Source organism: Sturnus vulgaris, chromosome 19 (assembly GCF_052056855.1).
Source record: "Sturnus vulgaris isolate bStuVul1 chromosome 19, bStuVul1.hap1, whole genome shotgun sequence".
NCBI lineage: Eukaryota > Metazoa > Chordata > Aves > Passeriformes > Sturnidae > Sturnus > Sturnus vulgaris.
In genome coordinates, this window is record NC_142261.1 from 2,404,023 (window position 1) to 2,424,068 (window position 20,046).

At 46.0% G+C, this 20,046-nt stretch overlaps 2 protein-coding genes and 1 long non-coding RNA gene across 5 annotated transcripts; 1 reads left to right on the top strand and 2 right to left on the bottom strand.

The window, feature by feature from the left end:
- Positions 1 to 1,839: 1,839 nt before the first annotated feature.
- CDK2AP1 (cyclin dependent kinase 2 associated protein 1) lies at positions 1,840 to 16,420 on the top strand. 3 transcript variants are annotated; one of them, XM_014875114.2, is made up of 4 exons: positions 1,840 to 2,173; positions 11,974 to 12,080; positions 12,778 to 12,904; positions 15,563 to 16,420. In XM_014875114.2, the coding sequence occupies exons 1-4, from the start codon at positions 1,966 to 1,968 to the stop codon at positions 15,628 to 15,630; spliced, it is 510 nt and encodes a 169-aa protein (XP_014730600.1). In that variant the 5' UTR covers positions 1,840 to 1,965; the 3' UTR covers positions 15,631 to 16,420. The 3 variants fall into 3 exon arrangements, with proteins under 3 accessions (XP_014730600.1, XP_014730602.1, XP_014730601.1); XM_014875116.2 differs by lacking the exon at positions 1,840 to 2,173 and adding an exon at positions 3,746 to 3,770; XM_014875115.2 differs by lacking the exon at positions 1,840 to 2,173 and adding an exon at positions 4,475 to 4,625.
- LOC148221621 (uncharacterized) lies at positions 6,878 to 9,710 on the bottom strand. Its single transcript, XR_015807675.1, has 2 exons — positions 9,411 to 9,710; positions 6,878 to 7,920 (listed from the first exon to the last, which is right to left on the bottom strand). It is a non-coding gene; the product is annotated as an uncharacterized LOC148221621 (long non-coding RNA).
- MTRFR (mitochondrial translation release factor in rescue) lies at positions 16,362 to 20,024 on the bottom strand. The gene is made up of 4 exons (XM_014875113.2): positions 19,966 to 20,024; positions 18,563 to 18,872; positions 17,604 to 17,846; positions 16,362 to 16,696 (listed from the first exon to the last, which is right to left on the bottom strand). The coding sequence occupies exons 2-3, from the start codon at positions 18,836 to 18,838 to the stop codon at positions 17,634 to 17,636; spliced, it is 489 nt and encodes a 162-aa protein (XP_014730599.2). The 5' UTR covers positions 18,839 to 18,872; positions 19,966 to 20,024; the 3' UTR covers positions 16,362 to 16,696; positions 17,604 to 17,633.
- Positions 20,025 to 20,046: the final 22 nt, after the last annotated feature.

Below are 20,046 nucleotides of genomic sequence, written 5' to 3' on the forward strand. Positions count from 1 at the left end.
ATAGATGATGCTGCCCTACAAGCCTGACCATCTCATTAAGCCTGGCCCTCACAGTGCCTTGTGCTGAAGGAAGAATAATCTTTACAGGACTTTTTCCATATCCCCTGCCTCCCCCTTGGAATATTGTAAATTTTGAAGCTGTCATTATGAAACCCAAGCAAAACACAGGGGATCTTGTTCTTCACAGTGCTGCTCTGAGCACAGTTTTGTAGAGTTGGTGAAAATCCGTGAAAAACACGGAAAGCTCGGAATGCTCCCATTTCGCACTCACTTGGTGTGACTGTAAACAACCACACGATGGAAAATCCCAGAGCGGTGTGCAGGACTTTGCTGGCCTTCCAGCATTCAACAGAAAAGCTGCTATTTACAAACCTGGAAGTGAAGCTTTAGTTTTGCAGAGTTCTCACTCACACAGTGAGGGTTTACCAGTACAATCTTTCAGGACTCTAAGAAGAATGACACAGTTGTAATCACAAGCACCAGTGTGAAACTACTGTCACTGAGTGTGGAATTCTGTGCCTGGGGCTCTCAGGACCCCTCTCTAGCTGACTGGAGCATGGATCAGTTTTAAGGACAGTCGGTGCCAGTCTGGAACTCGCCAGGATCGCTGGAGTCGAGCACTTGGTCTGGAAATAAAACACAACAGTGTTTCATCTGGTGCCAGTCAGAATTTTCAGATGTTCCTTTCATGCAGTGCACAGTCAGTAGGGCGTCAGCCAGGGTCTCAAAGGCTGCTCCTCTTTTCCCGTTTTCCCTCAATTCTCCTTTATGCAGAGGAAATCATCTGATTGCTCTGTGACTGTTTCCGTGGCTCTGTGCTGGAGGTGTTACCTGCTCCCCTCTGCAGGGCCGTCCACAAGGCCTGAATCAGTGCCACTGACAAGGAATGTGCCCCTGATTTCCAAGGAGCAGGATCAGGCTCTCCGTGTTTGCTGTGGCTGGCATTGAGAGCAGTATGAACCATGGATAGACATTAAATAGCACAAACAATAAAACTACCAGATCTCAGAGTGGCTGCTGGTAAAATGTACATGGGGGTCTGATCTGCTGGGTCTCAGGCTGAGCTGTGCACCTAAGGAGAGGTTGTCCAGATCCCACACAGTTTTGCTGGGATGAATCTGGAGTAATTGAACAATTTTTGAGTGTGTTCGATATTAATTGACAGAAGGAGCAAACCTGAATATCTTGCAGCAAAAAGGATGAGTTCTGATGGCAGACGCACGCTGGAAAGCTTCATCATTTAACGTGATTTTTTTTTAAATTTTGATGGGGAAGTTTTACTGCTGTTTGCAAGCAGAAAATGTGCCAATTGTCAACGAGATTCAAATTTTTTTTAGTCCCTCAGAAGCTGCAATCCACATTAACCTTCCACCTTCAAGCGGGGAGAACTAGTGGTTTGGGAAAAAAAAAATTAAAAGGAAATAAAAAAGGCAGGTTTTTTCTTGTTGGCATCTAGGGGGGTGGGTGAAGAAAAAAAAACCTTTTATTTTAAAATTATCAACAGGTATTTTCCATGGAGATTGGAGCGGGGGGGAGCCGGGGAGTGAACGCCCGGTCTGAGGTGAGGGGGAGGCGGGAAAGGCGGCGGCGCGCGGGCCGCCCTGAGGGGACACCCGGGGCTGACAGGGCCGGCCGCGGGCACAGCCCGGCCAAAACCCGCAACTTGCGCCAAAACTTTCCCAAGTTAATTAAAACAGCCCCCCCACACACCCCCTCCAACCCCTCCCCGTATCGCCGGCGGGCTCCGCGCCGTCGCCGCCGCCGCCCGCCCGGCCCGCTCCCTGCCGGCGGTCCCTGAGGGGAGCTCCATTGTCTGTGAGGGGATGGCCGCGCACCCCCGCCGCGCCCCCGCCCGCCGCGCCCCCGCCCTCCGCGCCGCCGTGCGCGGGGCGCCGGGCGGCCGCGGCGGGTGGCTGCCGGCTCTCCCCCAAAGTTTTTGGATCCGCGTCTCCTCATGATGTATGGATGATATATTGCATTGTGGGTGTCAATATAACTGACGGCCATATTTGCCGGTGCTGCTACTGCTGTAAACAACCCAAAGTGTCTGGGAGACACGGAGACGCTTCGTTGAATTTCAGGACGCTTCTCCTCCTCCCGCTGGCCATGTCTCTGGGAATGTCTTACAAGCCCAACTTGAACGCCCACATCCCCGGGACTCCCCTCAACCCGGGTAAGTCCGCGGCGGCAACTGGGTGGCAAGTTTGGGAGGCGAGCGGCGGGTGCCGCACCGGCACCTGGGGGAAGCCCGGGACTCGAGTTTGTGCCCAGTCCGGTATGGCGGGGCAGCGGCTCCGCGCCGCCATTACCCGCGCCCGCCCGCCCGCCGGCGCCGCCAGCCCCGCCAGCCCCGCTCCGCGCCGCCCCCGCGCCGGGCACCGCGCCCGCCCGGCCCCGCTCCGCCGCCGCCGCCGCCGCTCCGGGGCTCCGGCCGCCGGGTTTCCTCCATGCTCGGCTCCCCGGGGCGGCTGATTGATCTGGATCAGGAATATTCCGGCGGCGCCTCAGCGAGGACCGCTGCTGGCGGGACGCCGCAAGTGCGGCCGCTCGCCCCGCGCCTCGCCTCGCCTCACGCCTCCTCCGGCGGCGGGGCCGCCCCGGGCCGCGCTCCGCGGGCCGGAGGGGAGCCCCGGAGCCCGGACCTCCGTCTGCGGAGGCGCCGCCAGCGCCTCGGGGCCACCCTCGGTCAGCGCTCCCTCCGCCGGAGTCTCCCCCGCATCCCGAGCGGAGCAGCTCTCTCCGCTCGCTGGCGATTTTTTGGGGATGGGGGAGGGCGGCACACAGGGATTGCACTATTTCTTTTAAAAAACTCCTGTTTAAAAATCACTCCTCATCCTTAGATTTGTACAAGAGTCTTTCCAACTTTCCTCTTTAAAAAGTTTCCTTGACAGCATTAACTTTTCGCCTCCTTTTTTTTTTTTCTTTCTTTTTTTAAAACTACATTCCCCCGTTTTTCTCTTCCCGATTTCCGAAGGCATCAGCCGGCGGGTTTTTGCCGGTGCTGCGGTGCTGCTATACATCGGGTCTCCGTGCGTGAATCGGTGCAGCCTGAACAAAGCCGCAGCAGCAATTGCTTCGCTGTGGGATATTTGGAGGGGATCTCGCTAATCTGTGCTCGTCGGCTCCTATTAAACAGCACCAAAATGGAGAAGTTGGTTCTGACTTTCTTTAAAAAATCCCATTCCCGTCTCCCATTCCCGCAGCCCAGCCTGCAGGACTGGCATCAGCCAGCCACAAATCGAGCTGATTTCTTTTTTTTCCTGAGAAAAAGTTTTGGAGTTGGGTTTAGGAGGGAGGGAAATGTGCCCGGGTGATTTTTACAGCACCGTTAGTGGTTGTGATCCTGGGAGGCTGAGGAGCGAAAGGGATCTCCGGGATGCATCTCTATTCTAGCTATCAGGAGAGCAGCAATCATATTTTACTGCAAGGACTCGTCACCAGCTGGTGGATGAGCCGAGGTGGCGGTGCCACCTCGATCCTGCGTGGAGCTGAGCTCGGTGGGGCCGCGAGGGTGCAAAGGCTCGGGGAGCCGGGATCGTGTGTGGGGAGCACCGTGGGTTCGAGTGCTGCTCTGCAGAGGGGTCAGGGAGCAGGGGATGTGCCGAGGATTTCTGACAAAAAGCAGAAGTGCCACCGGAGGGGAAAAAAAAAAGAGAGGAAAAAAAAGAAACAAAACAAAGCCCAGCAAGGGAAACCGTTCTCCTGCCGGCTCCCACGAGAACCTGTGCCTTGCTCTCCGGAACAGCCGTAAAATTGCAGGGAAAACAAAGGTGGTATTTTGCGATGGTGGGTGAGGGGTGGGGATTAGGTCATGCAGTGGAGGGGATCCGAGTCTGGCTGCTCTGCGAGCAGGGACTGCAAAATCCCGGCTCAGACATGCCGCGCACAATGCGAGCCGAGCGGTGAAGTTTCTGTCTCCAGCCCTCTCGCTGCCGTGTCTGTGCTTCCCAACGCTCGGGCTGCGATCAGGGCTTCGGATTCTTTCATGCAGTTTTATCTTCCCCTTCTCTCCCACCCTCCTTTCCCCCTTGTATCGGCAAGTTAGCAGCAGTTTGCTGTCATGCTGGAACTATTCTTGTCTAAGTTGTCCTCTCTTCTGAGTTCGGATCATCCTCAACACCCCCAGAATCTTTTCAATGAAAGAACGTCCTCCTCTGAATCCAAAATGGGCTCTCTCTTCCCTCCCTGTCTTCTGCCATTATCCTCACGCACCAGCTCTTCCTCTAGCTAGTGGTATTGCCAGCACCGTGGCCTAAGGCCAAGGGACTTAGACAAAGCAGTCCTTGCAGTTGCACATATCGCATTCAGAGTGATATGACTGCAAATGGCCCCCTCCTTTCTGGAGCTTAATTCTGATTTGGAGGAGATTGCTTCTCTATTGTGCCTAAATTAAATGCCCCCCAGCCAGGAGGATAAATCCTAGGTTTGCTTCCAAACCTGGAGTGAAGGACCCCCCCGACCCCCCCCTCCACCGTCCTGCAGAGGAGAGGAAAACAGGAAATCTGTCCCTTTTGGCCTGAAATCAGCCCTGCAGAAGCCTCTCTGTATGAATGCTGAATATTTTGGTCTCGGCCGACGGAGGGCTCTGGGCAGCTGTGGATCTCACAGGGATTTTCCTCTGGGAGGTAATGCTGCTTCCCTGCAGTGCAGGGCTTCTGGTGCAGGAGTATTTGGGAAGGCAGTGTCGACTCAGCTCTTGGAGCTGTGTCCTTGCTGCAGAACAAACTCTTCTCAAGTTGAGGCTGAGAGTAGCCACTCTGCAAAATTATACTTAAACTGCACATCGGTGAGATGAAGCAGTTGTGGTTGGTGGGTGCCTGGGCTCTGTTTTTGCATGGGAGCATGTTTTGGGAATCCAACCCTGGACTAAAGTCCAGAGGGAGAAGAGCTGAATGTGGGGGAGGAAATACGGGAGGAAACCTCTGTGGGTTTTCGGCAGATCTGGGGATGACTGCGGGTGAGGAAAATGCAGCTGCTCCACAAGTGACTCAGGATGCTGGAAGCATCTGGGTGCTGACTCCTCTGCCTTACACCAGGCTGAGGGAAGGAGAATGTGTTGTCACAGCAGAATTCAGTGCCTGTTCCTCTTCCCCATTGCCCAGGTCAGTGCTGACACTTGGCCCAGGGTGGCTGCAATCAGGCTTGCAGTGTTTTGTCCGAAATTTGTCAGAAGTCACCTTCCCGGAGGGCCTGTGCTCAGGGAATTGGGTTCCTGCATGCAATACCCCAAGCTTTCAATTCCAAGCTGCCTGTGCTTGGGGAGCCCCATTTAATCTCCTTCACAAGCACCTTCTCTGCCTGGGCTGTAAAAGGTGCTCTGCCGGGGACCTGCAGTGGCTCTACCTTCCCAGCCTCACCTGACCCTGCAGTGTCCCAGGGGAACTTCTGTTACCTTTTCCAACAACCGTATTTTGATTTGTTTGTCTTCTCTTGCTTATCCTACTGGTTCCTGGGAAGTACTGTTTCCTCCTCATCTGTCTTGTGTTTCATATTGTTTGACTATTTCTCCATAAGGGACCAGCTGCTCAGCTGAGGTGAAGTAGAGCACCTCCGTTGACTTAAGCTGAACTAGACTCTTACACCAGCTGTGAATGGGTCTGTAGTTTGTTTTTCACCATGTTTCCATGTGTTTTCTGGCTCAGTGGATATTCACCAGCATTCCTATTTTGTTTAGACTATGCACAGGTCAGAGAAAATATGTTTCAAGATACAGAAGCTAGCAGAAACAGCTTGGGATTTTCCTTTACTTGCATTCTCATCCTTGCAGAAATGTCAGGTTTTGAGACAAAATCCTGTTCGTGTAAAAAAGCATAAAAGCTGTCATCTGTAGGGTCTGGAAACACCAATTCCAGCTGACAGTGACAAGGGAAGGAGCTGTGTCTTGGTTCCACATGAACGAGTGGTGGCCCGTACAGCAAGGGCTGCTCTAGCTGAGGACCAAAGAGGCTCTCAGTGCACCTGCCACACCTCGCAGCAACCACAAGTGTCTTGTGAAAAGTACAAATTCTCACTGGGAGGTGAAATGAAAACAACTTCCCTGTCTGGGACTGTAGCTGGCAACTGGAGAGACCAATTCCATTCAGTCCTGAGAAACGACACCAGCACACGAGGCTGTCCCTTCTGTTCTCAGCACTGCAGTGCAGACTTGCTCGAGCACATGGCTCGCTTGTCGCCCTTTACAGAGACAGCTTCTGTTTGATATTGTTGACCATATTGAGAGGTTGTTTTTGGAGTGGGAGTACTGAAAAGAATACTCTTTGTAGGCAGAACAGAGAGCAAAGTGTTTGTGCCTTAGCAGGGGGGATAATTTCTAAGAAGTATGCTCCCCTCTCCAATTCAGACTGAAATTTGTTGGATCCCTCATCTCTTGAAGTTCATGTGAAGTTAAGCACGATGTAAAAAGAAGCTTGCTGAACATGTTTCAGAATTAGCAATTTTCAAGTGGACTTGTTTGGGCATTTAGAAAACGGGTATTTTTGGCTTTGCCTACCTGAGTGTTTGGCTTGAGAGCAGTGATGTGGTTTTCAGAGTCAGCATGGTCCCCACCCAGCACCTTGGTTTTGCTGCAGAGTAGTTTGGGTTTGTGCTAACTGGATTCCTTTTGGATAAAAGTGATCCAGAAGCTCTGCTCCAGTTGTGCATCATGGATGCTCCATCCTTTGCAATGGGAACACAAGGATCCAAACCAAAGGTGGCACAGCTTTAATCCATACCCCCCCTAGTCTGGGGGACCAGACTAAAATCTAACCTTAAGTCATACCCCCTCAGGCCAACTCCATGTGGTGTACATGAACCAAATGCTTTCATCTTTTGATCTGTTCCTTGTGATGCCAAACTTGCTAGTGTAGGAATAGCTTAAGCAGGAAAAGAAGAATGGTGGGGAGTCAAGGGACTGGCTTTATTTTTTTCCGATAAAAAAAGAGACAGGAGGGTAGGAAGAGGAGACATAAACCATGACCGTTATCCACATGGAAAGATTAAATAGCATGAGAGTACTAGAGGAAAGGCCCAGAGTGTGACAGATCAAAAGAGCAAGGCCTCTGGCTGTTATGATAAAGAATGTCCTAGTTCTTGAGAACATATTTATGTGTCTGCACACTGCGTTTTTTTTAAAGGAAATAGTTTTATTCAAAGAAAGGTCTGTTCCTTCCACAAGGGCTGTTCAAGGGAGAAATAGTGTGTGAAAATACAATTTTCACAGTCACTGCTATAAGGAATGGTTTGTGCAAATGAGAACAGGGTCCATTATTTTAAATTTAAAAATTTATGGAAAGGCTGGGGGGAATGAGGGCTCTGTTTGAACTCTGGGTTGGCAACTGCTGTTAGAATTCAGTGTGTGGCTTGGCTGTGCAGTGGATCTACCTGTGTAGACATGAATGTGGTGTCCCATGGATGGCAAGGAGTTCTTGCTGAACTCAAACCAAGGTGTGTAGAGGGCTAAAGAATAAAATATTCTTGTAGTCAGCCAAAACACTACAGCTGTGTTCAGCTACTTGCTGCAGAAATCGCTGTGCTGGGTGAAGCTGTTACCTCTCCCCTCATGCTCGAGGATGCCTCATGGTGTGTGTTGGCAAAGCAGCTTCAGGAACATTTCTCACGTGTTTTCTTGCAAAGTTGCCTGATTTAGGACAGAAGAGCTCAAATCCTCTCAGTTAAAATGTTCCAGCCTCGTTGTCTGGTACTCCATACAGTCAGGACTCTGTGAGGAGGTCCTGCAGGGTGTGGCAGAGCAGTAACCTCCAGCACTGGGCTCTGGGGAGGTGGTGACCACTGAAATGGCAACAGCCTTGATGTTTCAAGCAGCCTCAGCTCGAAGGGTTTGTGAAACAAAGGGAGAACTGTTGAGATTCCACAGACTGCACCACACACCTTGGATAAAGTCCAGGCTCCAGGTATCTCTTCTGAAATGCTCTCATGTTCCTGTGTGGAAAGAGTCAGTAAAATGGCAGGAGTTGGCCTTTGTGGTTTTTTAGGTCTTTACAAAATCCGGGGCAGTAGAGAACACATATCCAGTGGGTTTGGGAAACACATATCCAGTGGGATTGGCCCTTGGCTTATCTAAGTCAGTCCTACATGAGTAACTCAGCGATTTGTGTGACTGTTCCTGGTTTTCCTTTGCTGCCTGTGGAACAGGGGGGTAGCTGATGCCTTGGCATCTGCCACAGTGGATCAGGTGAGTGTACCCAAGTGTTCCTGCTCCTGCTGCTTCCTTCAGGGTGCTCAGCAAGATGCCTTCCCTGTTATTTTTCCAGCAAGCAGCAATTCTTTAATTAAGAATTAAAACTTGAAGCAGCAAATCGGTCATCACTGCACAGGCTTGGAGCTGAAGGGATCCCTACAAACCTCTCAGGAATTAATGAGAAGGTTCCTGGTCAGCAGGAGTTTAGGCAAACAAAGATTGATTTGAGATCCTTTGTCTCTTGGGGTGTTAATTTGGGCTGAGAGAGACTGCTGGAAGGAAGAGATTTTGATACCAAAATCTCATTTCTGTTTGCTGTACCCCCCATAATTAATAAAGATTAATATTAATTAATTAAGGAAATCACTATATTTTTGTGGGGAAATATGCTTGTGGCAGTCTTCTGCTTAAAATCAGACATAAAAGACATTGTTTGCACTAGAACAAGTGAGGAATCTACAAGGTTTTGTGTACACTTAATTGGGAAAGTGAAGGGAGGAAAGCATGTATATTAATTGAGGTTTTAAACAACAGCAAGCACTAAGATAATTTGGGATGTGATCCAGGGTGCCACTGAAATTCAGTACCAAGCACACTCCCTTTTCGATTCTGTCAGTTCTTAACTGTCTCCATTGTCATTTTAACGTTAGAGAGAGCAAGCCTCAATTTAGATCCCCCCTCCTTTTTTCTCTCTAGTGAATACCTAATCATCACACCGATTTTTGACTGGGTATTGACTGTGAGACTTCCTGGCCTAATTTCTAACTATAATAGCAATATCTGGTGATTTTTTTTTTTTTTAATCCAAGATACACAGGCTATTCAGACATGCAGATAAATTTTGGGTTAATTGAGTAAAATAGTCATCCAAGACCCAGGGCTTCTCCTTGAGATTAACATACAAAGCGATAGGTCAAAAAGCTCAAGGTTTGTTGCCCTGTGAGATACTAATACTCCCCCCCCCCCCCCCCCCCCCCAATTAATTTCATTTTCATGATCGCGTCATTTTAAATTGAGGTGAAACCAAGGATTTTGCTTTTTCTTCCCCCCCTCCAGCTGAGTTTGACTGGCACAACTTCTGACACGGATGTACGGAGGCTGGTACCGCGGCCAAGCCAAATCCTTTCCTTTGTTCTCCGGGCCTGCTGCTGCTGCTGATAAAGTGGTCGGCGCATGGCATTATGTCTTATTACATTTTTGATGCAGACTGCAAAGAAACGGGTAAACTCACCATGGTTACCACGCTCTGTCACTTGGCAGGGCCCGGCGCTCTCAGCGATGGCCTCTAGTGTCTGCAGAGCGGCTCTGCAGAGCCCCGGCTGCTCCGCGCATCCCTCCCGCCTCACCGCATCCTCACAGCCCTCCTTGCTTTTGTCCCTCCGTGTTACCGACCCCCGTGCTGTCCCCACCCCTGGGAAACTTTTCTCGGTCAGCCCCTGGGTGTAGATCCGGCTCTGCTTTGTGCTGGCGTCTCGTGTTTCTAGGAGAGTTTTTCACTCGTGCTGTGTTATCTCCTGCAGACCAAGTGTGTGTCATTGCTTGAATTAACAGAACGTGAAACAATCCCCGAATTGTCCGTGCTGTGATATCACAGGATGTGCTGAGCTGGAAGGGACCCATCAGACCCAGGACACCCTGAGAGCATTATCCAAACGCTTCCTGAACTCAGGCTTAGTGCTGTGACCACTTCCCTGGGGAGCCTGTTCCAATGCCCACAGTTTCCTGATACCCTAAACCACCAATATGTTATCATCAACCCATATGGGATCAATAAGTTGCTCTAAGTTGTGCAAGGGCTGCAGCTCAGTTTTGCTCAGCATTCTTGAGCCTGGTCATCAAAGTCCTTGCCTTATTCACATCCAGTTTGAAGCTCCCAGCTCTTGGATGTGACTGCTTGCAACAACAGTTCAGAGACAAGTCTTTGCAGGATGGGCCTTTTGTTTTATTGTACATGAGGAAAAATCACTTAAGCTTTTCTCTGCTTAATTGAGGTAATTAAACCTTCTTACCTTGCAGCACAAGGGGCTCATTAATGTTTCTGAAGCATTTTGAAGTCCTTGGAAAAAAGATGCGGTTTGCTGTTGTGTCATGTTTACTAATTGTTGAAATTCAGTCATCTGGACTTGAAATACTGAGTTTCACATAGAGAAATCTTACACTTGTGTGTGTATTTTGAGCTGATAATGTGAAGAACTAATTGAGAGAGTAGCTGACAACTGTGCTGTTCCTAGAGTGCCCTACTTTAAGGGTGTGTAGTTTTTTTGGGGGGTTTACTATGCTTAAGCAAAATTAGCTCCATGTGAAACCTCAGTGATGAAACTGCATGTTGTAATGACATGAAATTTAGCAGATTTGTTAAAGACAAAGAGAAACCTTGCTCTTTTTAAGGTGACCTAGTGACCAGCTCAATTCGCCTTTTTGGGATTTCACATCTGGTTAACTAGTAAAAATAAAGAACTTGTAATGAGTGATATCCTGTGATAACTCTGAAGTGGGAAGAGACTTCCCATCTCAGGACAACAGTCCGTTCCACTTCGTTTTGCAGAGCTTTTTACAGAGTTATTGCTGGCCCTTTCTTTTTGTGGAGAGGGGAAAAGAGGAATGAAATAATCTTCAACTTTAAAACAAAATTAGAGATTTACATAGTTCTGAGCCCCAGTGACTTTTAGCATCAGTTTAATTTAGATTTAAATGAAGGCTGGTAAATGAGATTTGTTCTTCATATGAAAGACAGTTGGGAATTTTCAGCAGAGGAGTTGGTAAAGGGGGAGATATTTCCAGACAGCAGGCAGTCTGTGTCTGTGCCTACAGGCAAAGGCAGCAGCATCCATGGATGCAAGGGCACTTGAGCTGCAAGAGTGAAGAAGTTCAGTGGTGTGATGCTCCCTTGCTCCCGAGTGCATAACCAGCAGGTTTTTTAGCACAGTTGTGAAGTGGGCAGTAGAATTAAGCCCCTTAAAAAAAAAAATCTAATAGTTGTTTCTCAAACCTAAAATGTTACCATTGTGGGACAAGGGGGAGAAGGCGTTTTCATTGCTCATTTCTGGAGCAGTTTGTCAGTGATGACATTAGAATCTGTTTTTGGAGCTTGTAACTGACTCAAAACTCATTAGGTGTGAATATAATAGTTTATAACTTTAGAAAAAGTAACCATAACATTAAGTGATGTTATTTTCCCTTTGATCTACTTATACAGCACAATTTGTCTGGCTAAAAATGTTTGATATCACATGAAGAGGAATAATGGTAGCACTCCTCTCCTCCCATGTCACACAATGAGCAGCAGATCTGATGTACTTCAACTGACTGTTCCCTAGGAATAGTTCTGGCATTGGCTGAAAATAGTACTGAGGGTAACTTGCTTTGACCATGTGATGACACTTTGAGTTGCAAAATTACTTTCAGATAACTTGCACTGAAAAAGTAAAAATAGCACAGCACATTAGACTCATCTGTGTGGAATGTATATATGCAAAAATAGGGCTCCTCAATACTTACAGTTTGTCTAGGCAGAAGAAACCTGTCATGCTGCACCCTGCTTCACTTTTAGGCAAACAATTTGCACTGATAATGCTGCAGGCTGTGCTGTTTCCAAGTGTTCATCAGACACGAGAGAAGCATTAATTCAGCCATTCTCTTCCTAGCAGTGATGCTCAGAAATGTCATTAGTGATCTTAGACAAAGGTGAGAGGTCACATCTTTAAGAACAAGTGATTAAAATGTGTCCCAATGTAACAGACTAATTAATCTTTAGATAATAACAGTTTTTTTTTTTTTCTCTTTTCTCTCTGCAGCTGGGAGTGTTCATTCTCCCTCCACAAGTATGGCAACATCAGCACAATACAGACAGCTCATAAACGACTATGGCCCCCCATCTCTAGGCTACACACAGGGGATGCAGGTACAGCTCTGCTTATTTTCCTTTAATCAGATCACTGACCCTACGTTTGCATAGTAGCAGGGATTGTGGCCTGTAATCTGAGGTGTTCCTCCCTCCCAGCAAGGTCTGAAATCAAACCCAAATGGCAGACTGCTTCCTTGCACATGTCTGGGGATCAAATTAGGCTAAGCTGAGTGCTGAGTGAGGTTGGTTCCTAATTAACTGCTAGCCCTGTCCTGTCTGAGTCACAGAGAAATGTCTTGAATTATGCTATGTAAGGGCACTTACATATTTTAAAGTTACTTGTTAAAAACACAGTATTTCTATACAGTTTTATCTTCTCAGTCTCCCTACCTGGCTAACTTCTCCACAAAATAAACATTGAAAAAACAAGAGGCAGGGTAAAATAAGCAGTTCCCAGTTTGCTGGTTTTGCAGGACTGTTTTAACTTCTGCTTCACCCAACGTCCAAGGCTTGCAGCTGCATCTTCACAGTTGATCCCAATTTTTGAAGGGCATTGTGTCCAACTGTAGCAGCAATTGCAAAAAAAAAAAAAAAAAAAAAAAATCATGTTTATATAATAATCCTGAAATTTTGTTATTTTAAAAAAGTGATTTACAGAGATATTTTTGGTCTTTCATAAACTTCTACTTGCTGTTTCTTGTAATTGTTTTGTTTTTACAGTATTTGACTCAGATTAATCTATTTTCAATTACAGGGCACCAGCAGCAGTCAAGTACCACAGAGCAAATATGCAGAACTTCTAGCTATCATAGAAGAATTAGGAAAAGAGATTAGACCTACATATGCTGGGAGTAAAAGTGCGATGGAGAGGCTAAAAAGAGGTAACTTTGAAACTTATTTTTAAAAAGAATCGTTTCCCATCCTCTTTGTGCACTGACTATTTGTATACAACTTAAGGACAACTGTTTCCTTTGAAAAGAGACAACTTGAGCTCCTCCTGAAAGTGGGAGAATTAACCAGCAACTGAAACCTTGGGATGCTCTGCCCGGGCAGTATTTGATAGATAAACAGTGATAAAATGTGTCTCATGTGCATACAGGGAGTTTCAGTTAATAATTCAATCTTATTGCAGAACATCTCATGTATACATTCTTTCAGGCTTCTGGTGATTTACTTGCCATTTCAATTCCCTTTTCTCCCCACTCCCCAAAACCCACAGCCAAGCATTGTTTACATCTGGCACACATCTATTTGGCCCATGAATCTTCACTGAAGTGCATTTTGCCCAAAGAAATACAACATTGTGGTAGTTCTCACTGAGGCCGGTGGAGAAAAAGAGCTACAAAAAAAACCCCCAAAAAGGTGTTCAGGCTGTCAAACATGAGCAGAACTCTGTGGAGAGGAGAATGGGGCTGCTTAGGCTCTGTTACCTCCTGTCAAGTGCATGTCATTAAAAGTCCACCAGTAAGGGACAGAGCAGCTTTTAGGGCTGGCTGATGAGTGTCTCCAGCTTTGCTTTGTCAGCTAAAAGGGGTAATAAACGCCCTTTCCTTGCGGTGTAAAAGAAACCCCTGCATGCCCCACTGCTGACATCAGCCTGACATTGTCCTCTGCAGGGGACGTGCAGGGATATTTCTGAAGGAGCAGTGGGACATTCCACTGCTCCAGCTCCTGAAATGACCCTGAAAGGCCACAGACAACAGTTGTACTGGCAGTCCTCTCCTTCTCTAGCATGACATGGTTACTTTTTCCTCCCTTCCTGTGGTCCTTGTGCTGAGATTGCCTTCAACGCCAAACGGGAATGTTATTGTAACAGACTAACTTCTGCACCTTGCAAATCCCCCTTACACTTACCCGAGACTACAAAGCTTTATTTAAGGCTCAACCATTATGGAAGAGTAATATATCTGCCATGACATGCAATAAAATGACTAGTAGCTGTTCTGGGAAAGGATGCAATAAAGTCTGCTGATGAGTGGTAAGTGGAATCTGGCCCAGCTAAAATCAATGCTGCTGGAGTCTCTCTTTATTGCATTGCCTGACTCAGTATTAATAGATCATGAATGGCAACAGGCTAATGGGGACAGCTTGAGAGAGACCCAGAGAGATGCAGACACTCTCTGGACTGGATGGTTTAACTCAGTGAGGAAAAAGTTGCTTTGCTGCCTCTTGCAACAACGTAGGTTTAAGATACAATGCTGCCACTGTGACTTGCCAGTGTTGCACAAAATCCCGAATAAATACTTTTTGCTGCCATCTTTTGGTCACAAAGGTACCTCTCTTTCCATTTTGGGAGCCTGGTGGCTGAAGGAGCATGTGCAAGTGTGAGAGCAGAAGTGAGTGAGAGTAACCATGTGACTGCTGCCTCCACGGCCATGGAGTTATCCCTGAATAAAGTCCCTGTCCCCAGCTGCGCCTGCTCCTGGGCACAGAGGCTACTGACCTCTAAAACTGGCCAAATTCCCAGTGTTCTACATTATTCAGAGTATTCTGCTGCATGAACTGGGCATCCTGCCACCAGATCCAGGTCTAACACACTGCTTTGAGTTCACGTTTCTGCATCCCACAGCTGCAGCTTTCCTTGTCCATGGCAGTTTAACCCTTTGCAAAGCCTTGCACTCATCAAGTCCTCCCAGGTCAGGAGGCTGCTGCTGTGATCTGGGCTAGCAGCCTTCTAGAAACAGAAGCCATTGGAGATTAACCCCCATCTATTGCCCTTTCTCCACCTTGTTAAGGAGCATGATGAGCAGAGAAATTACCTTCTGTCTTGCCTAGTCAGCAAAATATAAACTTTTGTTGTAGAAAAATCTGTCCATCTTATTTTAACATCTATCTCAAGCTCTGTTTTTTCAGCAGCTCTGGGAGCATAAATCTACATTTAGTTCCAGGATTATGAACCAAGGTCCAGATTGCTGGAACTCAAGGAAACAGGACTTGTAGTGGAAAATTCCACATTATGTCTGTCAGATGAGAGCAGACATGGCAGCATGTAAAGTGGTGATGATTTACACTGGGAGCTGAGCCAGTGTTAGGAGGTAACTTTCTGCACACACTATAAAAAAATCTCTTATTTTTACATGAGAGACACAACTTGTCTTTGAACAATATTATGATGGCCTGGACTTTGGTGCATCCTCCCAGAGAAGAACTATCCCAAAGCATTAAGAGCTTGCTCAAATGACTCCCCAAATAACTTTGTAATTTGTTTCACTCCACTAGCAAAATAATTCACTGGTGGTTAAGAGTTTTTTTCCCCCCTTAAATCTTTGATTTTAAGGAGGCCCACACTGCACATTAAGATCTACCTGCCACTGCAGACTTACAAATCTTACAGTGTCCTGACTCCTGGTTTAGTCCCTTCTCAATTTATAGCAGAAGTTTGGGAAGGCAGACTTGTTTAGTGGCAGCTGATGTTTGGGCTGTCCCCCTTTGCTGAGGCCTGCTGTGGTAGCCTTGGCAACTGGGGACAGAAATACATAAACCTTTCTGTGGACTGTCACTGAATGGGATGATTTAAAACACATCCAATTCTTTTGCAGGCATCATCCATGCTAGAGGATTAGTTCGGGAATGCCTGGCCGAGACGGAACGAAATGCAAGATCCTAGCCCACGGGTTCAGCTGCAAGGTTTTCCATCTCTTCATGAAGAAAAAAGTAACACTTCTTCTTTTTGACTCTTGAAACATTCAGACAAACTCCTTTATTTTGAATGTTTTACCATTCTTGTTTTGCCCTTGCAAAAATGTACAGTGAAGAATGGAAAAAAAAAAACAAGGATTTTTCAACTTACTGAGGGTTTGCATTTTCTAAAGACGTCAAAACTCCCTAAAATGTTTCTAGAACATGGAAACTGAAGTGCATGCAGAGGAATGCTCTTTCTCTCCCAGGCTCTATTTCAGTTCTCTTTTTATCCAGCCACAGCCTCATTCTGTTTTTTCTTTTTCCTTTGACTATGTTCACTTATCCCCAAAACGTCAATCTTTCAAAGTTTGACATAAGCTCTAAGGATTTTTTTTTTAATAAATGCAGAATAGCATGCTGTACCTAGTAGTCTGCTAAGTCACAATTTGTCATACAGCATAGACCCTGCTTAGAAATAACCTTCCCCTTCTCTTATTTTTCCTTTTTTTGTTCATTTTGCATAAACATTTGCATGACTGTTAGTGCTTTGAAGTCCACTTAAAGTGCATGAGCTATATGGAAAATAGGGAAACCTATTAAATAATAACAAGGTCCTGGAAAGCTAATTTCTACATTAAGGCTGGAGATTTCAGTTTAAAGTTTGCAAAAAAAAAAAAAAAAAAAAGAAAAAGAAACACTCTGGATGAATACTAAAACTGTTATTTGCATCTTTGTATGTATTTATTACTTGACGTAATAAAGCTTATTTTCATTAACAGTTTGTATTAAAAGTATGTACAGTCACTTTAATCAGATTCATACTCCAGGAGCAAAAACTGTCAACAGATAAAAATTTAACCTTCATGCAGGAGTTTAGGAAAGGACAAAGAAGGGGAATGCAGATTGCTGGAGCACTCCATCCACGGCACATGGTGCAGTCAGTCTCTGGGACAAGAAAGTGAAGTTCCAGAACTCTCTGTTGCCTTCAAAATCCATACTCTGGCTTTGGGTCTTCATTGAAGGCCAAAACACGGTGGCAGCTGGTGAGGGTGCTGTCCAAAGGTGAAAGAAAAGTTCTGGTTAAGCTGCTGGAGTTGTTAACAGGATAAAACCAGGAAAAACGTACTTCAGGAGTGGCTTCAGAGTAATGTGACAAAGCAAACACAGCTACATTTGTTCCAATAAAATGGGAAACTGTCAAAATGAGTGAAGGTACCAACATGGCCAAGCTGAACTGCAGCACAGCATCAACTTAATAAACAACTCTAATTAATTAATTCACAGCTTGGATGAACTGGACTCTGTTGCCTTGGGAGGCAGCTTCCAAGACAGGTCATTTTTTATCTGTAATGACTCAGTTTTACCCCTGAACTGAAGGGCCATGAGTGACCATCCCTCACCTGCAGGAGAACCCTCCCTGTGCCCCAGTGCTCAGCACCACCCCAGGTAAGATCTGGAAAGCTGCTGTTTAAACTTTATTCATCTGAACCAGTGACTGGTGTCTCTTTCCATCAGCAGCTCAGTTCACACCATCACAACCAGTATCCAAAGCTGGTCACAGTTTGTAAAGGATTTATGTCACTGAAGGCAGTGCCTGAGTAAGGATGGGAAGTGAGAACCTTTTAGGGCTGTTCTCATGTGCTGGAGCTCCCATGAAGCAGCCCAAGGTGTCATCTGCACAGAAGGAAATCTATTGATTTTTTTTGGTCTGTGCTAACAATGGTGGAAAGCTTATAGCTCCTCTGTAACAAGGATTCTTTTATCTCCTGAACTTGGCAGAAAAACTGATTGCTAAATGTGATTAATGAGATGATGGCAGGGAGAAGCAGGAGTACATGAGTGCTTTTATCTCCTCAGCTTTACAGGAACAGCAGGTCAGCACCAGGGTTTCAGCTGTGCTTATGAAGCCCTGCATCATTTGTTAAATTGTTTGGGTTTAATGACAAACAATTCTCTTACCCTGCTAGGGCAAGTCAGTATTTCACATGTTTATTCCTTATCCAATTGTTGCATTTCTTTAAAAAGCTTTTTCCTTTCTAGGTTTTCCTTTGCTCTTCTTTTTTTCTCCTGTTTTTGCTTCTCTGCTGCTTTCTTCTCTTTAAAAACATCACTGTCTTCGCCTTTGTAGAAAAGGTCAACTTTTTCCTGCAGGATTTCTCTGGCAAGCTTTCGGTTCTTCTCCACTGATCTTGTCTGATGACACTGAAGAAATACAAAGGACATTTCTACTGAAACTTTAACCTGTTTATTTTTCAGCTTTCCCTTTCAGGCCATATATTCCTACCATTACAGTAAAGAAAACCCCCTCTTTCCCAAGCCATGAGCATCCTGCCACCAATAACAACTGCAACTTTTAAATCCAGATGATATGTTTTAATAATTATTTGCTACTGTAATTCATCAGACTGGCTTTTGCATTAATCCTTAATGCTTCCCATCTTACCTTGGAAAGCTGCTAGAATTTAACTTAACTGTGTCTTCCCCTTGTGACAGGAAGCAAAGATTAATTTCAAGGTTTTAATCCACAAGAAGTAGGTAAGAGAAATGCTTAAAAAGGATCTGTAGAATGAGTGTGATCAACTTGCTAAGGAAGAGATTCTAACTGACATGAGGGACAGGAATGACAGCTGCCACCAAACAGCAGCTACAATGAACATTCATTTAATTGAAAACTACAAAACTGTAACTGAGTGGCAAAGACAGGAAATGCAGCTCTGACCCCAATTTTATTTATCTGCTGACAGCCAAGACTGCTTCTTGCTGAGACTCTTTACAATATATACATACATACATATATATATAAATATATAAACTTTTCCTCAATGCTACCTGCACTGTGATTATGCTTTATTCTGAAAGGAGACTTCGAAGTCCTGAAACAATTTGTGACTCAATAAAATAAAATAAGACACAATTACCTTCACTACAATCCCAGATGGAATATGCTTCAGGACAACACAGTTGTTTGTTTTATTTGTGGCTTGACCTCCTGGACCATCACCTCTTACAAACTGTTCTTCTAATTCTGCCTCACTTAGTTCAAGGAGATCCAGAGAGTTCCTTTTTCTTTCTGCCTGAAGCAAGGGAACACTGGGCAGAGAGAGCTGCTGCTTCCTCAAAATCCATCGAGTCCATGATGGTGTTTGCACCCCCCTCAGTAAGAATGCAAAATGAAATAAACTTGGAACATTCATACAGAAATAGGACACAGCTTCTCTGGAACAAAACCTGGAATGAAATGGGAGAGTGGAGTTTACCATGAGAATACTTGTTTTAAGGTGAGCTGCTTTAGTTGCACATATTGAGCAGTATTTCAATATTCAGATTTATTTTCAAGGTTATCTGAACTGGTTTCATAGGCATTTGCCTTGAAATATTTACCACGCTGAATAGAATTTTGGTTCTCAATGTATTTTAGTTTCTTAAAATATTTTGAAAGGGATCTGGAAAACAGCAAATAAAAGAATACTCCTGCCAACACTCAGAAAATACTAAACATATAAAAAGCAAGAAACAAAACAACGGAGGAAAAAGAGGTTATTTCAGTCTTGCAATCTGACCTGTATAGTCTCACTGGGAACCCGATTTTTCCCAGGTCAAGGTATTAACAAGATTATTAACAAAGGCACAAAGGTATGCCTGGAAGTGTGCATTTTCCTCATGGATAATGAGGAATGTCAGCTCCTACTCCTGTCAAGTGTCAGTCTTCAGCAAGACATTAGGGAAGCAACTAAAACGGTACATGCTGTTATGCCTGAAATACTTTATTTGACTCAGATGAAAATACCTCAGTGCCACTTGGCAATAAACAGAAAATTTGAACGTAACTGTTGGAATTAAAAAATAATTAAAAGAAAACTTTAATTGGCAGGCGCTACAGAAGTTAGTAGCACTTTAAAATGAAGAATACATGCAGAAAAACAAGCAGCACTTCTGGCTAGTTCTGAACGAGCCTTTATTTAACAGCTCTACCCACTTACAGAAACCCGTTTTGAAACCAGGAAGGAAAACTCTTGATAAGGTTAAAAAAATCACGATCCCTCTCAGCCTACTCCTGCTGTGGGACACTACAGCCCTAAAGCAGGAGGAAACACAGAAGATACCGGAGAATTTATTCGATTTCCCTCTGCACCGCGGCTCCCCCTGGCTGGTGCCAGTCCCGCGGGCTGGGGTCAGGCTCGGAGGGCGGTCCCAGCGGGGCGGACCGGCCCAAGGGAAGCCGAGAACCGAGACCGGAGCCCGGCCCGAGGGCAACGGAGAACTGAGAACAGTGAACGGAGAACGGAGACTGGAACCCGGGCCGCCCCCCGGCCCCGCTCACCTCCGCCGGGACCGCCGCACCGCGCATGCGCACGCCGCGGGAAGGGCGGTGCTGCCAGGATGATTGGCGTGTGGGACAGCC

Bases quoted from the DNA above. Each gene is read 5' to 3' on its own strand.
- CDK2AP1 (XM_014875114.2), top strand. From the start codon at position 1,966: ATGATATATTGCATTGTGGGTGTCAATATAACTGACGGCCATATTTGC. The intron at 12,081-12,777 runs GTACAGCTCTGC...TTTCAATTACAG, and splicing joins GCTACACACAGGGGATGCAG to GGCACCAGCAGCAGTCAAGT. The intron at 12,905-15,562 runs GTAACTTTGAAA...ATTCTTTTGCAG, and splicing joins GATGGAGAGGCTAAAAAGAG to GCATCATCCATGCTAGAGGA.
- MTRFR (XM_014875113.2), bottom strand. From the start codon at position 18,838: ATGAATGTTCCAAGTTTATTTCATTTTGCATTCTTACTGAGGGGGGTG. The intron at 17,847-18,562 runs GTAATTGTGTCT...GTATTTCTTCAG, and splicing joins CATCTGGGATTGTAGTGAAG to TGTCATCAGACAAGATCAGT.